The 15,926-nt window shown below is 45.1% G+C and overlaps 1 protein-coding gene across 2 annotated transcripts in view; it reads left to right on the forward strand.

Annotated features, from left to right (window-relative positions):
* Positions 1–4,533, forward strand: part of Sesn1 (sestrin 1) — a 94,920-nt gene extending 90,387 nt beyond the window's left edge. For both annotated transcript variants that reach the window (XM_038340783.1, XM_038340784.1), the window contains exons 8-10: positions 853–1,043; positions 2,392–2,536; positions 3,403–4,533. In XM_038340783.1, coding sequence (XP_038196711.1) covers positions 853–1,043; positions 2,392–2,536; positions 3,403–3,489 — 423 coding nt within the window. In that variant the 3' untranslated portion in view covers positions 3,490–4,533. The remainder of the gene's footprint in view (positions 1–852; positions 1,044–2,391; positions 2,537–3,402) is intronic.
* The last annotated feature ends 11,393 nt before the right edge of the window (positions 4,534–15,926 follow it).

Genomic DNA, 15,926 nt, shown 5'->3' on the forward strand with positions numbered 1-15,926 from the left:
TCAGGTGGCACAGGGGCTGGGCCCGCATCAGCTGCAGAAGAGAGCTGGAAATGCTTTAGTCTCAGCCGAGGTGCCCAGGGAAGGGTGTGAGGGGACCAAACACTGAGCGCTGTAGACAAAGCTGCCGGCTACTGTGAGTGGGAAGAGGTTTCACCCTGCGAGGATGCCTGAGTGCTGACTCAGCTTACAGTAGGTTGATGGGCACTGACTGAGTTATGGCCAATGTCAAAGAGATGTTCTAGGGGCAAGCAAGTTGGGGCTTAAGAGTTCTCTGCAGTAGAGAGGCATCAGAGAGGCTTCATATAGGGAAGGAATTAGAAGACTTGGTTACTGGGGTGAAAATCAGGTGGGAGAGAGGATGAGGCGGGGTGAGTGGTGGGTAGACTGAGCTAGACTTTTGTTTTCATTTTGTTTTGTGGCGTAGTCTTATTATATAGTCCAGGATGGTCTCTAACTTTTGGTCCTTCCTGCGCTTCATCTCTCCAAGCATTCAGGTAATAGGCATTAGCTAACGATAGCTGGCTTGAAAATCCACAAAATCCCAGGAACATTTGACTGTTGCAGTGATGGAACATGGGGAAGGGGCTTTGACCTGTGATGCCCCTGGAGACGGGTGGAATGCTGCAGAGAGCTGCAGTCTGTGCTCGGCTCCCTCGGTTCGTAAGCCAGGCCACGTTAGGGTTCATAGGCCTTTTCTCATCGCAGTAGGATATTGAGAGTGAACTGCAGCACCGAGGAAACTGAGTTCAAGGTCAGCGGGCGGAGCCAGCGCTAGTGACTTCATGCGCTGTGGACACAAAGCTGTTCTGCCATGTTCTGAGTATTCATAATTTCTGTCGTCCCCATGTTTAGGACTACTGCTGGGAAGACCATGGTTACTCCCTGGTGAATCGTCTTTATCCAGATGTGGGACAGTTAATTGATGAGAAATTTCACATTGCTTACAATCTTACTTACAATACAATGGCAATGCACAAAGATGTCGATACCTCAATGCTCAGACGGGCTATCTGGAACTATATTCACTGCATGTTTGGAATACGGTCAGTCTGCTTCCTTATGCTTATAAAGACATTTCCTTTACACGAAGTATTGGGATGCTTGCACACACATAACTAATTTTATAGTTCCCGGGCACCACAGAGCCACAGCTTGGGTTCTGTGAGATAGTGACAACTGACTTCAAGAAGGGAGAGTGAGCAAACTGGTCCCGCACATAGACAGGAGGCAGAGCTGGTCACTGAACATCTGTATCATCCTCTTCTGTCCCTGGCCTTCATATTTCCCGGAATTCAGCTCCTCTGAAGAGTACCCACTCCTGCACTGCTTGGGACTCTCTGGGACCTGTTGGCTCTCCAGCCTGCTGTGTTGTGTAGAAAATATAACATGTACTACCTTCTCATACACATATTCTGTACTGCGTGGCTTTCTGGTTGTCTCAGCCGATAAATCTGCTTTCTCTAGTATGGCTTTATCAGAGACCTGCAAGCTCTCTTTAATTCACACTGCTCAAGCTTTTAAAATACGCATAGCCAGTTTTAAACCAATTCCTACTGATCAGTCCCCAGGCTATTGACTTCAGCTTCCTTGGGCAGTTTTAGGATCAGCTTTGCCAAGAACGTTCCCCTTTTTACACTGAAAACACAGTAGGTACCTTGCATGCCTGTATGTCCTGAAACACAGGATTCAGTGGTTGGAATAAACATTGCTGTGCGCAGGCATCTCAGCCTCTCCTGAAGTGACACCATGAGATTCTGAGAGCCCAGCCAGCCCTCTCCCCCACTCACCCCTGATTTTTTCCTCATTTGTCCCAGAGATTTACACAAGTAAGTTACCATCTTAGGTGTGTAATAGTACCAGTAATTAAATATAAATTCTTGAGCTGGGCAGTGGTGGCACATGCCTTTAATCCCAGCACTCAGGAGGCAGAGGCAGGCCGATCTCTATGAGTTTGAGGCGAGCCTGGTCTATAAGGGCTAGTTCCAAGATAGGCTCCAAAAGTTCAGAGAAACCCTGCCTTGAAACACACACCACACACCACACACCACACACACACGTTCTTAATTTCTTCTATGCTCTTTTCAGCATTGGTTTCAATGTGGTTGTGTGTTGGTGATTGTGAATACGTGGCTGCTAGGTGCCCAGTGCTGTCGCGTTGGTACTGTCAGCTATGGGAGTACCCTGCTTGGGCACCAGAAACCTCTGTTCTTCCTGACTTCTTGCTATACGCTTTTCCATCCCACCCCATTTAAACATCATAAGGCCATCTCGTTTCTGGGACTAACTGCCCATACAGTGAGGAGCGCGTTATGTGTTTACATCGGTGCGTGTTGCACGTAGAAAAGAGACCACTGCGCACTGACAGTAGTCCATTCTTACGTCTCGTAACAGGTACGACGACTATGACTATGGAGAAATTAACCAGTTGTTGGATCGTAGCTTTAAAGTTTATATCAAAACTGTTGTCTGCACTCCTGAAAAGGTTACCAAAAGAATGTACGATAGCTTCTGGAGGCAGTTCAAGCACTCTGAGAAGGTTTGTGCTCGCGGTGGCTGGTTTACCCTGTAATTCGCCGTGGTTATTACACTCCTTCACATAGTCGAGTGGCTCTCCAACCCCCTGCATCATCTCTAGAGCCTGAAGTACATCATTCCAGAACGTCTGTCTCAGGAACCCATTGGGAGAGGTCTATATCATGAGACGTACAAGGATAGACAAGAAGGCTGGTCTGTCCTCAGAAAACTGGCGTAGCCATCTCCACCTAAGACCATTGGGCAGAAGCTTTTAAAACGTGGGCATAGGCAGAAACAGATTCTCTTTGAAGCATGTTTTTAGAAGTTAATGGTTTGTCAGAAAAATTCTAAAAGTCTGACAAAGCAGCCCCTAGATTTTCTGAACTATAACAAATATCCAGAAGACATGCAGTCAAATGTACAAATGTAAATAGAATAATATGACATTTATCCCGAAAGGAGTCTGATATTGTGCTAATAAAGACTTAAGTTACTTGGTAGCACATAAAGTATACACTTGGCCCTTCAGTCATGTTTCTGCATCCTTACGTTGAGTCAACTGAGGATCACAGAAGTCACTACAATTGTATTTGTGCCAAATATGTGCCTGTAGTTTGTCAAAATTCCCCAGACAGTGTACCAACCATTTATTTGGCATTTACATTGTAGTAATGGGAGGCTGTGCATTGATCATGTGTATAATATGCTATTTAGTACAAGGGACTAGAACATTGGGGGTTTGGGTTTCCACGGAGAATCCTGAAATCAATTATTCATCATAGCAAGGGACAAATAACTGTACTTATTTGGGACATTGTAAAATTGAATGTGCTGAAAAACCGTGGTGTTTATAATCTGTTCTCACATGATGTTGTCTTTTCTATGCAGGTTCACGTTAATCTGCTTCTTATAGAAGCTAGGATGCAAGCAGAGCTCCTGTATGCTCTGAGAGCCATTACCCGCTACATGACCTGAAGCCTCTCCTCCCTAAAGATGATTCTGGAATGAAGAGCAAGTGTAGTCTCCAAGGGGACGGATCCAAGCCCCAGGACCAATGGTAGATAAAAAGAATTCAGAAATCCGTTGTGCCATGATTCCTTTAGTGTCTGCTGTTTTACTGTGGGATGCCACTGCTTATGTGCAGTGAGTGCTTGGCAGCGTCGGTGTTAGCGCTGTGAGGGAAGGCTGCTGGTCACGGCGCTCGCTTTCTTTCTCACAGTCCAGGGTGCTGGATGCCTGTTTCAGCACAGCGACTAGTAATTCTCCAAATCCTGCCGCTCTCATGTACTAGGAGAACAAGAATTGGAGTGTGTAAAGACTGGGCCTCGGGTACTAAGTTCATACATAAGGAATCACGCAGCTCTCGGTGCTGCTGTGGCTGGGGACAAAGGCGTGGCTGCTCCAGCTGAGCTACTAGTGATTAAGGCAAGCACTGCTACTCCCCGAGCCTGCGTGCATCCCTTGTGTGGTTTTCAACTAAACTTGTACACGTTCTTTTTCTCTCACATCTAAAAAGCATAGAATTATTACTCACGGCTCAGCAAAGACCGTGTTGATGGCAACAGTCTGTTTCCTTCAGTATAGCTACAGTGGCATTCTTAAAAGATTTCCTCCAAAGAGCAATCTCCTGATGAAAGTGTGTGGATTAAAAGGAGAATGGGCTGTCTTTTGTTATGCTGTTTCCCACGATTTTCTGACACTGGAGGGCAGCTGTCTTGTGCAGGGAACGTGGGGAAAATACTGCTGCAGACGTCTGCACAGTCCCCGGAGCATCCTGCCCCGCGTGCTCCAGTTGACCTCGTGACCCTGACTTTGAAGGTTGTGCAGCTCCTTACAGAATAAAGCTGGAAAACGTTTTAGTGAGGCTATCAAATTTGTATCTTGATTTACAAAATGCTAACTTTGAGATACAAACATTGAAAAAAAATGTATTAAGTACTTTGTATTCTGGAACCGTGAATTGCTTTTGAAGTCTGTCAGTATTATTGATATTTTTCAATAAAGAATAATTTTCCGCAATTTGCTGTCTTAATTTCATAAAGTCCTACTTTAGCTTCACAATTAGTAACAGAATCGGATTTTCAGTTCTGAACGAAAGAGACTCTCACTTAAACTGGAATCAGATGAGTGACCGATACTAAATGGCAAAACCATTTTGAAGCCTACAGATGTCTACAGCAGAGCAGGAGGGGCAGTGAGACAGCTTGGCACTTGCCTTGAAGGATGTTATTGTAGCCCATCTCTCGGCACTGTATCTAAACACATAAAAAGTTCGTTTGGGCCTATGATTCTGAGTGCGGGGAAGACTGAACAGCCACCTCTGATTCGAGCCACGTGCTATTTCAGCTCATGATAGAGAAGCAGAAGAGAAATGAGAACGAGCTCTCCAGATCGTGAACCCATTCCTATATGAAAAGAAAGCATCCATTGATTGAGTCCCATTCCCGTTAACCAAAGCAAACTCTTCTCCTGGGTCCCACAGCCCAACTCTAGAACCTCTGGAGGACACTCTCAAACAATAGTAGATACACACCCTTGTGAGAAGCCTAGAAATCCAAATAGGTCTGCTTCATTAACTTCAGGGGTGGCATGCCGACGGATTGCTGTGATCCCAGCACTTCAGAGTGGAGCCAGGCAAACCAAGAGTTCAAAGTCATCCTCAGCTATGTAGGAGGACAACTTAGCTGCTGTCTCCACAAGAAAAAGGAATGTAAATCTTTCCAGTTAGCATTACCCACATGGTCCTCTCATGTATCTGCATGTGCCTCTGCCCTCTGCCAGCTGCCGTTTGTTCCCTGCAGTGCAAGTGAACCTGGTGACTGCTGGACAGTTCCCGTTCTGCTCCCCCTACTGCTCTTGCCTCTTGTCTTTATTTGCTAGTTGTCTGGAAAACAAAAGGTTTGTAGTAGCAGATCTGACCAGGAGAGTGCTCACAGTACAGAGTGCTCTCGGTAGAGAGTGCTCACAGTAGAGAGTGCTCACAGTAGAGAGTGCTCTTAGTAGAGAGTGCTCTCAGTAGAGAGTTCTCACAGTAACAAATCTGACCAGGAGAGTGCTCTTAGTAGAGAGTGTTCTCAGTAGAGAGTGCTCACAGTAGAGAGTGCTCACAGTAGAGAGTGCTCACAGTAGACTGCTCAAAGTAGAAAGTGTTCAAAGTAGAGAGTGCTCACAGTAGCAGATCTGACCAGGAGCGTGCTCACAGTAGAGAGTGCTCACAGTAGCAGATATGATCAGGAGAGTGCTCTCAATAGAGAGGTACTCAGTAGAAAGTGCTCACAGTAGAGAGTGCTCACCATCGCAGATCTGAGCAGGAGAGTGCTCACAGTAACAAATCTGATCAGGAGAGTGCTCTCAGTAGAGAGGGCTCGCAGTAGAAAGTGCTCACAGTAGCAGATCTGAGCAGGAGAGTGCTCTCAGAACACTAAAGCATGAACTGAGCCCATGAAGCTTATCATCATGTGGAAATCAGACAGAAATGGAACATTTAGTGAGTCAAAGTCATAAAAGAGTAGTTAGTAAAACTGATATTTCAGTGCTTCCTGGGAACTCAGGGCTTCTCTAAACACACAGAATTTCTAAGTTTTCTGTGTATTTTTCTTTTAAGTTTTCAAAATAACTAGGTAAAGAAGCTCATTCTACAGGCTGTCAAAGCCTCTTCACCAGAGGACTCTTTTTTTTAAGAGTCTTGAATGAGGTTCTAGGGTTCAAATTTTAAAATCTGATTTTTTTGGTAAAATTAGAGGATTTGTTTTCCCAGTACTTGACTATTGAACTCAGGGCTCAGACATGGTAGGCAGGCACCCAGGAGGAACTTTATTAGACCAGGCATAGCAAACTATAAATATGGATGGACCCTAGCCTCCGTGCTTGTCATGCTGAGGCTTAACTTCAAATATAACATATGATACTTTAGAAACCCAAGAACAAGTTTAACAATGTCAATAAATAAAATGTTGGGGAGGTACAGTTCCATCAAGATACTATTTCATCAAATCTATCCGCATGATTGTGTTGTGTGTGGAACAAGGCCACAGTTGGGGTCTGAGAGCAGCAGGGGCAGCAGGGTGGCCTCCTGGGGAGCTCCGTGCCTTCATGATGACCAGGTGACCCCCTCTGCACCTTGTGCCCTGTGACAGCAGGCATGCAGTACTACCCCAGGCAGGAGACGAAGTTAACGACAGCCGACCCAGCAGAGCCCTTTCCCAGCACAGCGAGAATGAAGGAAAATCTCCCAGAGCCTGCTGCTCGGGACAGAAAAAGCCCAGCCTCTGCCCAGGTCTGACTGCTGAGACTGCCTTTTTGTCTCACTTGGCTCAGCAGTAGTGGGGCTTGTTGGAGTTGTTGAGAGCAGCGGTTCTCAACATTCCTAATGCTGTGACCCTTTAATCCAGTTCCTCATGGTGCGGTGACTCCCGACCATAAAATTATTTCATTGCTACTTCAGAACTGTAATTTTGCTGTTATGAATCATAACTATCTGATAGGCAGGATATGTGACACCCCCTCCCAAAGGGGTCAATGACACTCTGGATGAGAACCACTGGTTTAGATGCTTCTGAAAATAGGTTGCGAGCCAGTTCACTAGAATAGCTCAGAGATGCAGTTCTGAGGGCAGGTACTGGGGGCAGCCAGAGAGTGCTGAGAAGGAGCAGAAAAGCTGCATGGCTCGGAGGGAAATGCAAGCAGTTCTAAGAACCACACAGACTGGGACAAAAGCCACACACACACACATTCTAGGGTCTTGACAAAGTCCAGAGCCTCCAGCCAAGTTGACTAATGGAGATTTTTCTGTACAAAGCCAGTCTATAAACAGTGTGAGAGAGGTAAAATGAGAGCCAAAGTTACATTTTAAGTTTTAATTACTAGGCCTAAGAGATCCATCAAACAAAAAAAAAATGTTTGTGATCTGGAAAAAATGTCTGTGATCTGGAAGCCCCTGCCCAGAGACAGATAGTTCCCGAAATGCTGGAGGCTATTGTTTATGGGAGATAAGCCGTGTGTTTTTCACTCCCTTAAACAAGTTCCTTTGACCCATCTGCACTGGATGTGCTTGATCACATGTGGGTGGGAGGTTCACAGGCAGGAAATATGTCAGGATGTACACGTGCTCCTGATTGAATGTAGGTTGGAGGTAAGTTGGGATGTGTGCTTGTCTCTCATTAGACCTGATGGAAATACTTAAACCACTGTAAACCCTGATTCGGGGCCATTTTCTGGAAACCCAGAGATGGACCTGGCCAGAGCCCATCCACCTGGCCGGTACTTTTAAAAATCTGCTTCACATCTGATACTAAACTGTGGTGCTGGCTTTATTCTTCATCAGTGGAGTAACAGTGGCCTCAATCTCAACAAAAACCTACAAGGCATACAGAGGAATAGAGAACCATGTGTTAATCAATGAAATATCTTCAAGACCCTAAGAAAGTGTTTTTCAGGCTGGGCATGTTGGGGCAAGCCTTTTATCCCAGCACAGCGAGGCAGAGGAAGGCAGATCTCTGCAAGGTCTGTCTGGTCAATAGAATGAGTTCCAGGTCAACCAGAGCTACATCGTGAGACCCTGTCTGAAAAAGAAAGAAATACAGTCTGTGTCAGGTAAGTAAATCCCTTATCAGGAACTAAAACATAAAGTAGACATAGGCTGGAAAATTATTTAAATGTTAGCAGAGAAAAACTGCGCAAAAGAACCCAACAAATTCTGGAGCTGAAAAATACCAAAGTTCATGAAAAGCTTATGAGCATAGCCTGTAATCCCACTACTTGGGGGTGATGCAGGAGCACGCTGAGTAAGTCTGAGGCCAGCATGAGGGACAGAGCAGAACAATTCCTGAAAGGAAGTGGAAAATTCCCAAGAGGGATTCAACAGCAGACCGGTGAGAACTGTTTGATGAATATAAAGAACAAGTCATGTGACACCAGGTCAGAGGGAAGAAATCATAGCAACAGTGAAGGGCTTAAAGAATACCTGGACAGCATGCAGCCTGCACACATGGGAGAAGTCTGAGACAGGAACCAGAGGGACAGCACTTCAGACAAAGATGCTGGTTTGTCACCTTGAATGGCGGCGCAGAGGGCCTCGGTCACACTGAGCAACGGCTCTGCCGCTGAGCTACAGTCTTCACTTCGTCTTTCTCACTCCAAATTTGAGGAATAAAATAGATAGAATAATTTAAGAAGCTCCGTGAACTACACGGAAGGATGAAGCCACAGACCTAGTAAGGAAGCAGAGGACTTGAATACCACTGTTCAGTCAAACTATTGGGAGTTCAAAACAGACGCCTAGAAGCAGTGAGAGAAAACCACCGGCCCTAGAATGGAATCCTTCAGCTGGAAGAGAAGCCACAGGAAAGCAGTGGTATCTTCAGTTCCAGGCCACATGAAGGCAAAGTGCATCAGGGAAGGTAAAGATGAACAAATACAGCAACTTGTAGTATGTACTTCTGCTTAAACTCACTAGTAATTCTAATACAGGGCTCAAAAATGACAGGCAGGAAATAACTTGATAGGAGTTATTATTAACAACGGAGTGTGTGTTTCCCATGGTAGCCACAAAGCAAACATCTAGAATATAGAAAGAAGGGAGTGAACAGATGATAAAAGCATGCTCACTAAAACAAAAATAAACAGTGAAACATTAGGAAAGCAGAGAGAAAACCCGGGCCAAGGGGCTACAAGACCTGTGCAAGACAGCTAGCTGGAGTAAGTGCTGCCCCATCCACAGCTATAAATGGATCCACAGACAGACTGGCCAGATGGATTTTTTAAAGTATCTATATGCTGCCTATAGGGAACTATCTTTATATCTAACGGGTGCACATATTAATATTCCATGCAAATGGAAGCCAGAGCACAGAGGCTATACTAACATCGGGCAAATAGATGTCAGTCAAAACCTGTCGTCAGAGTGAAAATGAGACTTATTATGTCATTATAGAACCACAGCAGATCAATTTAACAGAAGATTCACTAATTACAAACACACACACCACCAGCAGAGCTCTAAAACATAGAAAACACTAACAAAACCTTAGAAACAGACAGCAGTAGAACAGTAACATACATGGCACCAATGCCCCGTTTTCATTAATGAGAAGAACACGGGACCAAAGGCCAAGGAGCAGCAAAAGGGCCTGAATAGCACAGGAGGCCCTGCCGCACACACAGAACACTCCCTCCAGCTACAACAGAACCCGCTCTCTCCTACATACACGTGGAACATTCCCCAGGACTGAGCGAGTTAAGCCACAGACTGACAAGGTAGACATCCTATGATGTGTATTCGGATAAGAGGAGGAAGGAGTTAGAAATCAGCAGCAGGAAAATGGGAAAACCCACAAATGCGTAAAAATTAAACACAGTGTTGAACCACAGGGCCCGAAAGAAATCAAAGGAAATTTGCAAACATCTCATTTCAAAAGAAAATGAAATATGTTCTGCCTAAACTTACTGGATGCAGTAAAATCTGTTCTAAGAGTGGAAGCTTCAATGACATCTAAAAGGAGCCACGCTGAAGGAGGAGAGCAAGGCAGGACGGTGAGGCGAAAGGAGAGAAGAAAATGAGGAGGGAACCGGAGAAGAATCAATCTCATTTCAAGAAACTACAGCAAAAACTATGTTCAAAGCAAGGAAGGAAATGACCAGGAAAATGATAATGAGTATTAAACAGTATTAAAAGTCATCCATGTAAGCTGGGCAGTGGTGGCTCATGTCTTTAATCTCAGCTCGGGAGGCAGAGGCAGGTGTGGTCTACAGAGCAAGTTTCAGGTCATCCAGGGCTACACAGAGAGACCCTATCTCAAAAAAAAAAAAAAAAAAGAAAAAGAAAATAAATCCAAGTAAGAGTTGTTTTTTGCAACTCTGAGATTCCATCTTGCACCTGTAAGAATGACCAAGATTAAAAACACTGATGACAGTTTATGCTGGAGAGGATGTGGGATAAAGGGAACACTCCTGCATTGCTGGTGGGAGTGCAAACTGGTACGGCCCCTTTAATTATCAGTGTGGCAATTTCTGAGAAAATTAGGGAACAACCTTCCTCAAGACCCAGCAATACCACTTTTGGGTATATACCCAAAGGATTCTCAGTCATACCACAAGGACATGTGCTCAACTATGTTCATAGCAGCATTATTTGCCATAACCAGAACCTGGAAACAACTTAAATGCCCCTCAACCAAAGAATGGATAAGGAAAATGTGGTACATTTACACAATGGAGTACTACACAGCGGGGAAAAATGACATCTTGAAACTTGCAGGCAAAAACATATTGAGTGAGGAACCCAGACCCAGAAAGACAAATATAATATGTACTCACTTATAAGTGGCTTTTAGACATAAAGCAAAGAAAACCATCCTACAATTTACAACCCCAGAGAACCTAGACAACCCAGAGGACCCTACATGGGAAGTGGAAAAGGACGAGATCTCCTGAGTAAACTGGGAGTGTGGGGATTATGAGAGAGGGTTAGAAGGGAAAGGGAGAAACAGGGAGGTGAGTGAGAAAATGTATAGCTTAATAAAAACAATTTTAAAAAATCAAAAAGAGGCCAGGCGGTGGTGACGCACGCCTTTAATCCCAGCACTCGGGAGGCAGAGGCAGGCGGATCTCTGAGTTCGAGGCCAGCCTGGTCTACAAGAGCTAGTTCCAGGACAGACTCTAGAAACTACAGGGAAACCCTGTCTCGAAAAAAAAAATCAAAAAGAGTTGTTTTTTGAAAAGATTAACACAATTGATAAACCTTTAGCCAGGTTAACTAAGAAAAAAATCAAAAGTGGTAAAGGCACTTGGTGCCCTGCATGAGGACGTGGACTCCATCCCTAGAAGGCACCTGGTGCCCTGCATGAGACATGAGCTCCATCCCTAGAAGACACTTGGTGCCCTGCATGAGGACATGCGCTCCATCCCTAGAAGGCACCTGGTGCCCTGCATGAGAAACGAGCTCCATCCTGAGGACTCAGATGGTAGAGGGAGAGAACCGGCTTCTTAAAGATGTCCTCTCACCTCCACAGGCGTGACGTCAGTAGGGATGGGTATGCGTGAGCGTGCAATACACAATATATGTGCAATCTATATTATACATATATAGTGAATATTATATATACACATCCATACATGATGGAATAAGGCCTGCATCAGGACTGAAGCCCTGATTTTATACTCTGCAGCCTCCAGGACTGTGAGCAGTAAATAAATGTTCGGTGTCTGTGCTTTGTCTAGAGCAAGGCATTTTGCTATCACAGACTGAACAGATGTAGACAACGTGAAAAAGTTTCATACTGGAAATTATAAAACAAGATCAGAAATTAAACCCACGAGTAAATGCCAAGTGTGTCCCTGGGTGAGGACACTATAGTGTTCCTCCACAGAAAGCAATCCGCACGTTCGGTGCCGGTACTATTAAGCCTCACTGGTATTTCTTTGCAGGAAAGAAAGCTGTATTCTAAAATTTATATTTATATTTATAAAATATTTGTTATTTATATTCTAAAATTGTATCTTTTCAATTTCTTAAGTACAGAGATGAATTCTAGGGCCTCATACGGGCGAGACAAATATCTGGGGCTCATGTGTATGCCCAGCCCTCTGTCTACTCTTTATTTTGAGATGGCCTCATCTAGTCAAGGCTAGTAGCCCAGGCTGGCTTCCTGAGCAGGCCTGTGTCACTATGTCTGGATCTAAAATTCACCTTGAATCTCAAAGGGTCTCGAATAAACCAAACAAACTTGGGGGGGGCACAAAGCCGAGGTTCTGTATAAAGTAAGATCAGGCGGGGTAACATGCCCCTCTTGTAACACCAGGACAAACCAGAGAACATTTTATGTGGGATGTTCTTCTGTATATGTGTTACTTTTATTAGCAGAGTAAAGCCAGGTGGGAAGTCAGAACAGAGATATATAGAGGGAGTAGGTGGAGTCAAAGGAGCTGCCAAAGGAGAAAAATGCTCACTGGAACCTTACTAGTAGGCCACAGATGAATACAGATTACCACTCATGGTAATACACAGATGAATAGAAATGGGTTAATTTAAGATATAAGAGTTAGCCAGGAATAAGCCTGAGTCATCAGCCAAACAGAGCTGTAATTAATATAGTTTCTGTGTGATTATTCAGGTCTGGGTGGCCAGGAAATGAATGAACAAGCAGTCTCCATCTACAAACTGGAGCAGGGAGATGCTCTGTGGAGAAGCAGAAACACATGTGAATGTACATACAGACAAATGACCCTGACAAGTGGGGCAGGACCACCCCGTGAGGGCAGGACAGCCCCTTCAACAAATGATGTTGGGCAAAGTAGAGCTACCTGGAAGGAATGAAGTTGGGCCTTCCCCTTTCACCACACACAGAAAATAACTCAAGGCCAGGAGATGGCTTCGGTGCGGAAGAGGGCTGACTACCCAGGCCCCAGGACCCGTGCCGTGGAAGGGAGAACCAACTCCTCAAAGCTGTCCTCTGACCTTCATGAACACTGTGTTGGGCACCCCCACTGGCCACACACAGAAAAATGTTAAAAAAAAGAAAAATCACCCAAGTTTTAAATGTAAGAGCTCCCTCAACCCACCAAACTCCAGAAAACACCAGGGAAACTTGATGCTGGAGTTGGTTAGGGATTTTTCTGGGACTATGACACTCAAACCACAGGAAACGGAAGAAAAAAAAAACAAAAACCGGCAGAACTACATCAGACTTTAAATATGGAAATGCTAAAGATGCCAGAGAGAAAGGCAACTGGTAAAATGGTAGAAAATGTTTGTAAATCACGTGTAATCCATGATGTACAAAAAGGACCCTAAGAAGAGCCAAAGGAGGAACTGCAGTGGCCAACACAAGAGACTTCCCCGCCTCTATGAGAGACATACTTCTGCTGTCAACCCTGACAAACTATGGTGTTTTTGTTATTATAGTCTGAATTAAGACATCACTTCTCAGTAAGTATAAAAATAATTAAATAGGACATCAAAGCAACATTTGTGCACCCAAATTCTTAGAACAATCATTCAAAACAGCCACGGTTCAGAGGCAGTGAGGTTGTCACCCAGTGGGTGGATGGGCTATGTGTGATCTCTACACATGGAAGTACAGAGGTGTGTGTGTGTGTGTGTGTGTGTGTGTGTGTGTGTACAATGGAATATGACTGAGTCTTAAGAGAAAGGGAATTAATTCTGTTGCTTGCTGTGGCAGATGGACCGTGAGGACTATACCAGATGAAATAAGCCAGCCCCAAAAGACAAATACTATATGACACCATTTATATGAGACTATCCAATGTCACCAAACTATGGAATCAGAAGGGGGGGCAGGAGGAGGTATGGAAACTGTCTAATGGGTAAAAAGTTCCAGCGTACAGGATAAGTTTCTGGAGACCTGCTGCAGAATGAGGTGCGTGTACCTCACATTACTGAAGTGCTGCTTCAAAGCACTGCCATGCTGCCCGTGAGCCGGAAGGTGCCGTGAGGGTGTCATGAGGGCAGAAAGACCCTGCCTAGAGCAGTGCTCTTTAACCTTCCCAGTGCCGTGACCCGTTAACACGTTTCCTCGTGTCACGGTCATGAACCATAATGTAAATACCTGATACGTGACCTATGAAAGGGTTGTTGGACCCCAAAGGGGTGGTGGCCCACAGGTTGAGAGTTGGTCTAGGGAGCCTAGTGGGAGAGAAGAGGGGTGAGAAAGAAGGGAAGGGCGCTGGGGAAATATGTTCAACATATTACACACACACACACACACACACACACACACACACACACACATACACATATATGGAAACTTCAAAAAGAAAACAAGATGGGGTCTGAGGAGATGGCTCTCCATCTCTTAAGAGCCAGCTCCAAGTACTGGCTGCTCTTTCAGAGGACCTAGGTTTGATTCCCAGCACACACGGTGGCTCACAACCATATATACCTGCAGGCAAAACACCCACACTCATTAACTTCATAAAAAATGAAAATAAGGGAAGATTTTATGTTTTTATTTGCTCCCCTGCCCTGAAAAAACTCACACTTGTGAACAGATGGTGGGAAACAGGACTCCACAGGGAGCTGGTAGTTACAAGTACTGAGGGAGGATCTGTTTTGAGTGCAGAAGGACTTGCTTATTTTTACTGGAAGAATATGTAGCTTTCTGTGTGTTGTAAGGAGGTTGCTTGTTTGCTCCCAGCTGCTCAGCCCTGAAATAATCACACAGAAACTATATTTAAAATGCTGCTTGGCCCATTAGCTCTAGCTTCTTATTGGCTAACTCTTACATATTAATCCAACCCATTTCTATTAATCTGTGTATCGCCACGTGGCTGTGTTTACCAGTTAAAGTTTTGTCTCCAGTGGGGTTACATGGCTTCTCTCTGACTCCATCCTTCTTTCTCCCAGCATTCAGTTTAGTTTTCCCCGCCTAGCTCTGTTCCCCTATAGCTTGCTGTAGGCCCAAAGCAGTTCCTTCATTAGCCAATGATATCACAGAATACAGAGGGGAATCCCACATCATCTGTGGATAAAACAGACTTCCATCCTTAATGCTTGAAGAAGTGCTTGCCGAGGTTAGACCCTGGAGCTTACATGGATTCCATCTGTCAGGCTGAACCTACTGCATGTTTGGATGGATTACGACTAGCCCTTCCTCTGGAAACATACCAAGGAGCCTTCAGCAACCCCTTCAGTCTGGGGTGCCTACCTTAATCCCAAGGTCACATTTGGGGTCAAAAAGAAACTTTCTGTACCTTCTTTCTCCAAGCAGAACTGCACGTCTCCATTTGACTTTTATAGGCTAACCATTACGGTCACATTGCTTTGTCTTTTTAAAGTCAGAATTTACTCAGTCAAATTTGACCCCCTTGAGGGGAGCAAACAGACCCCCTCATAATAATTACAGAGAATCTTTAAAATCCACTGACTGGATGCTTTATTCAAAACTAAACTGTGTGTTAATGATGTAGTCAATCTGGAACCAACTAAGAGACCCGCTGTGCAAGTCTGCCTGCTGGGTATTTCCTGGAAAGCTCAATTGAGGGAGGTAAACCTTCCCTCACTGAGGTCAGCCATTCTCCCCCAGGCTGCCCAGACTCAAAGAGGTCTGAGGGAAACACAGGCTTCTGCCTTCCTGCCTTCACGCTGGCTGTCAAGTCCATGCACTTGGGTTTCGCCACCCTTGCTGCTGTCTTTCATTGCTTTGGGAATCCAGCTTCTTCGTCTCCAGCATGGACTGAAGACCCGACGCTCTCCAGGAATCCTCCAGCGTGGACTGAAGAGCAGATGCTCTCCAGGAATCCTCCAGCGTGGACTGAAGACCAGACGGACACTCTCCAGGAATCCTCCAGCATGGACTGAAGAGCAGACGCTCTCCAGGAATCCTCCAGACGCTCTCCAGGAACCCTCCAGGCCTTCAGCGCCGAGGCTGCGGAAGCCTTCAGTCTTCTGGACCAAT

The sequence above is a fragment of the Arvicola amphibius genome, chromosome 8 (genome assembly GCF_903992535.2).
Source record: "Arvicola amphibius chromosome 8, mArvAmp1.2, whole genome shotgun sequence".
Classification (NCBI taxonomy): Eukaryota; Metazoa; Chordata; class Mammalia; order Rodentia; family Cricetidae; genus Arvicola; species Arvicola amphibius.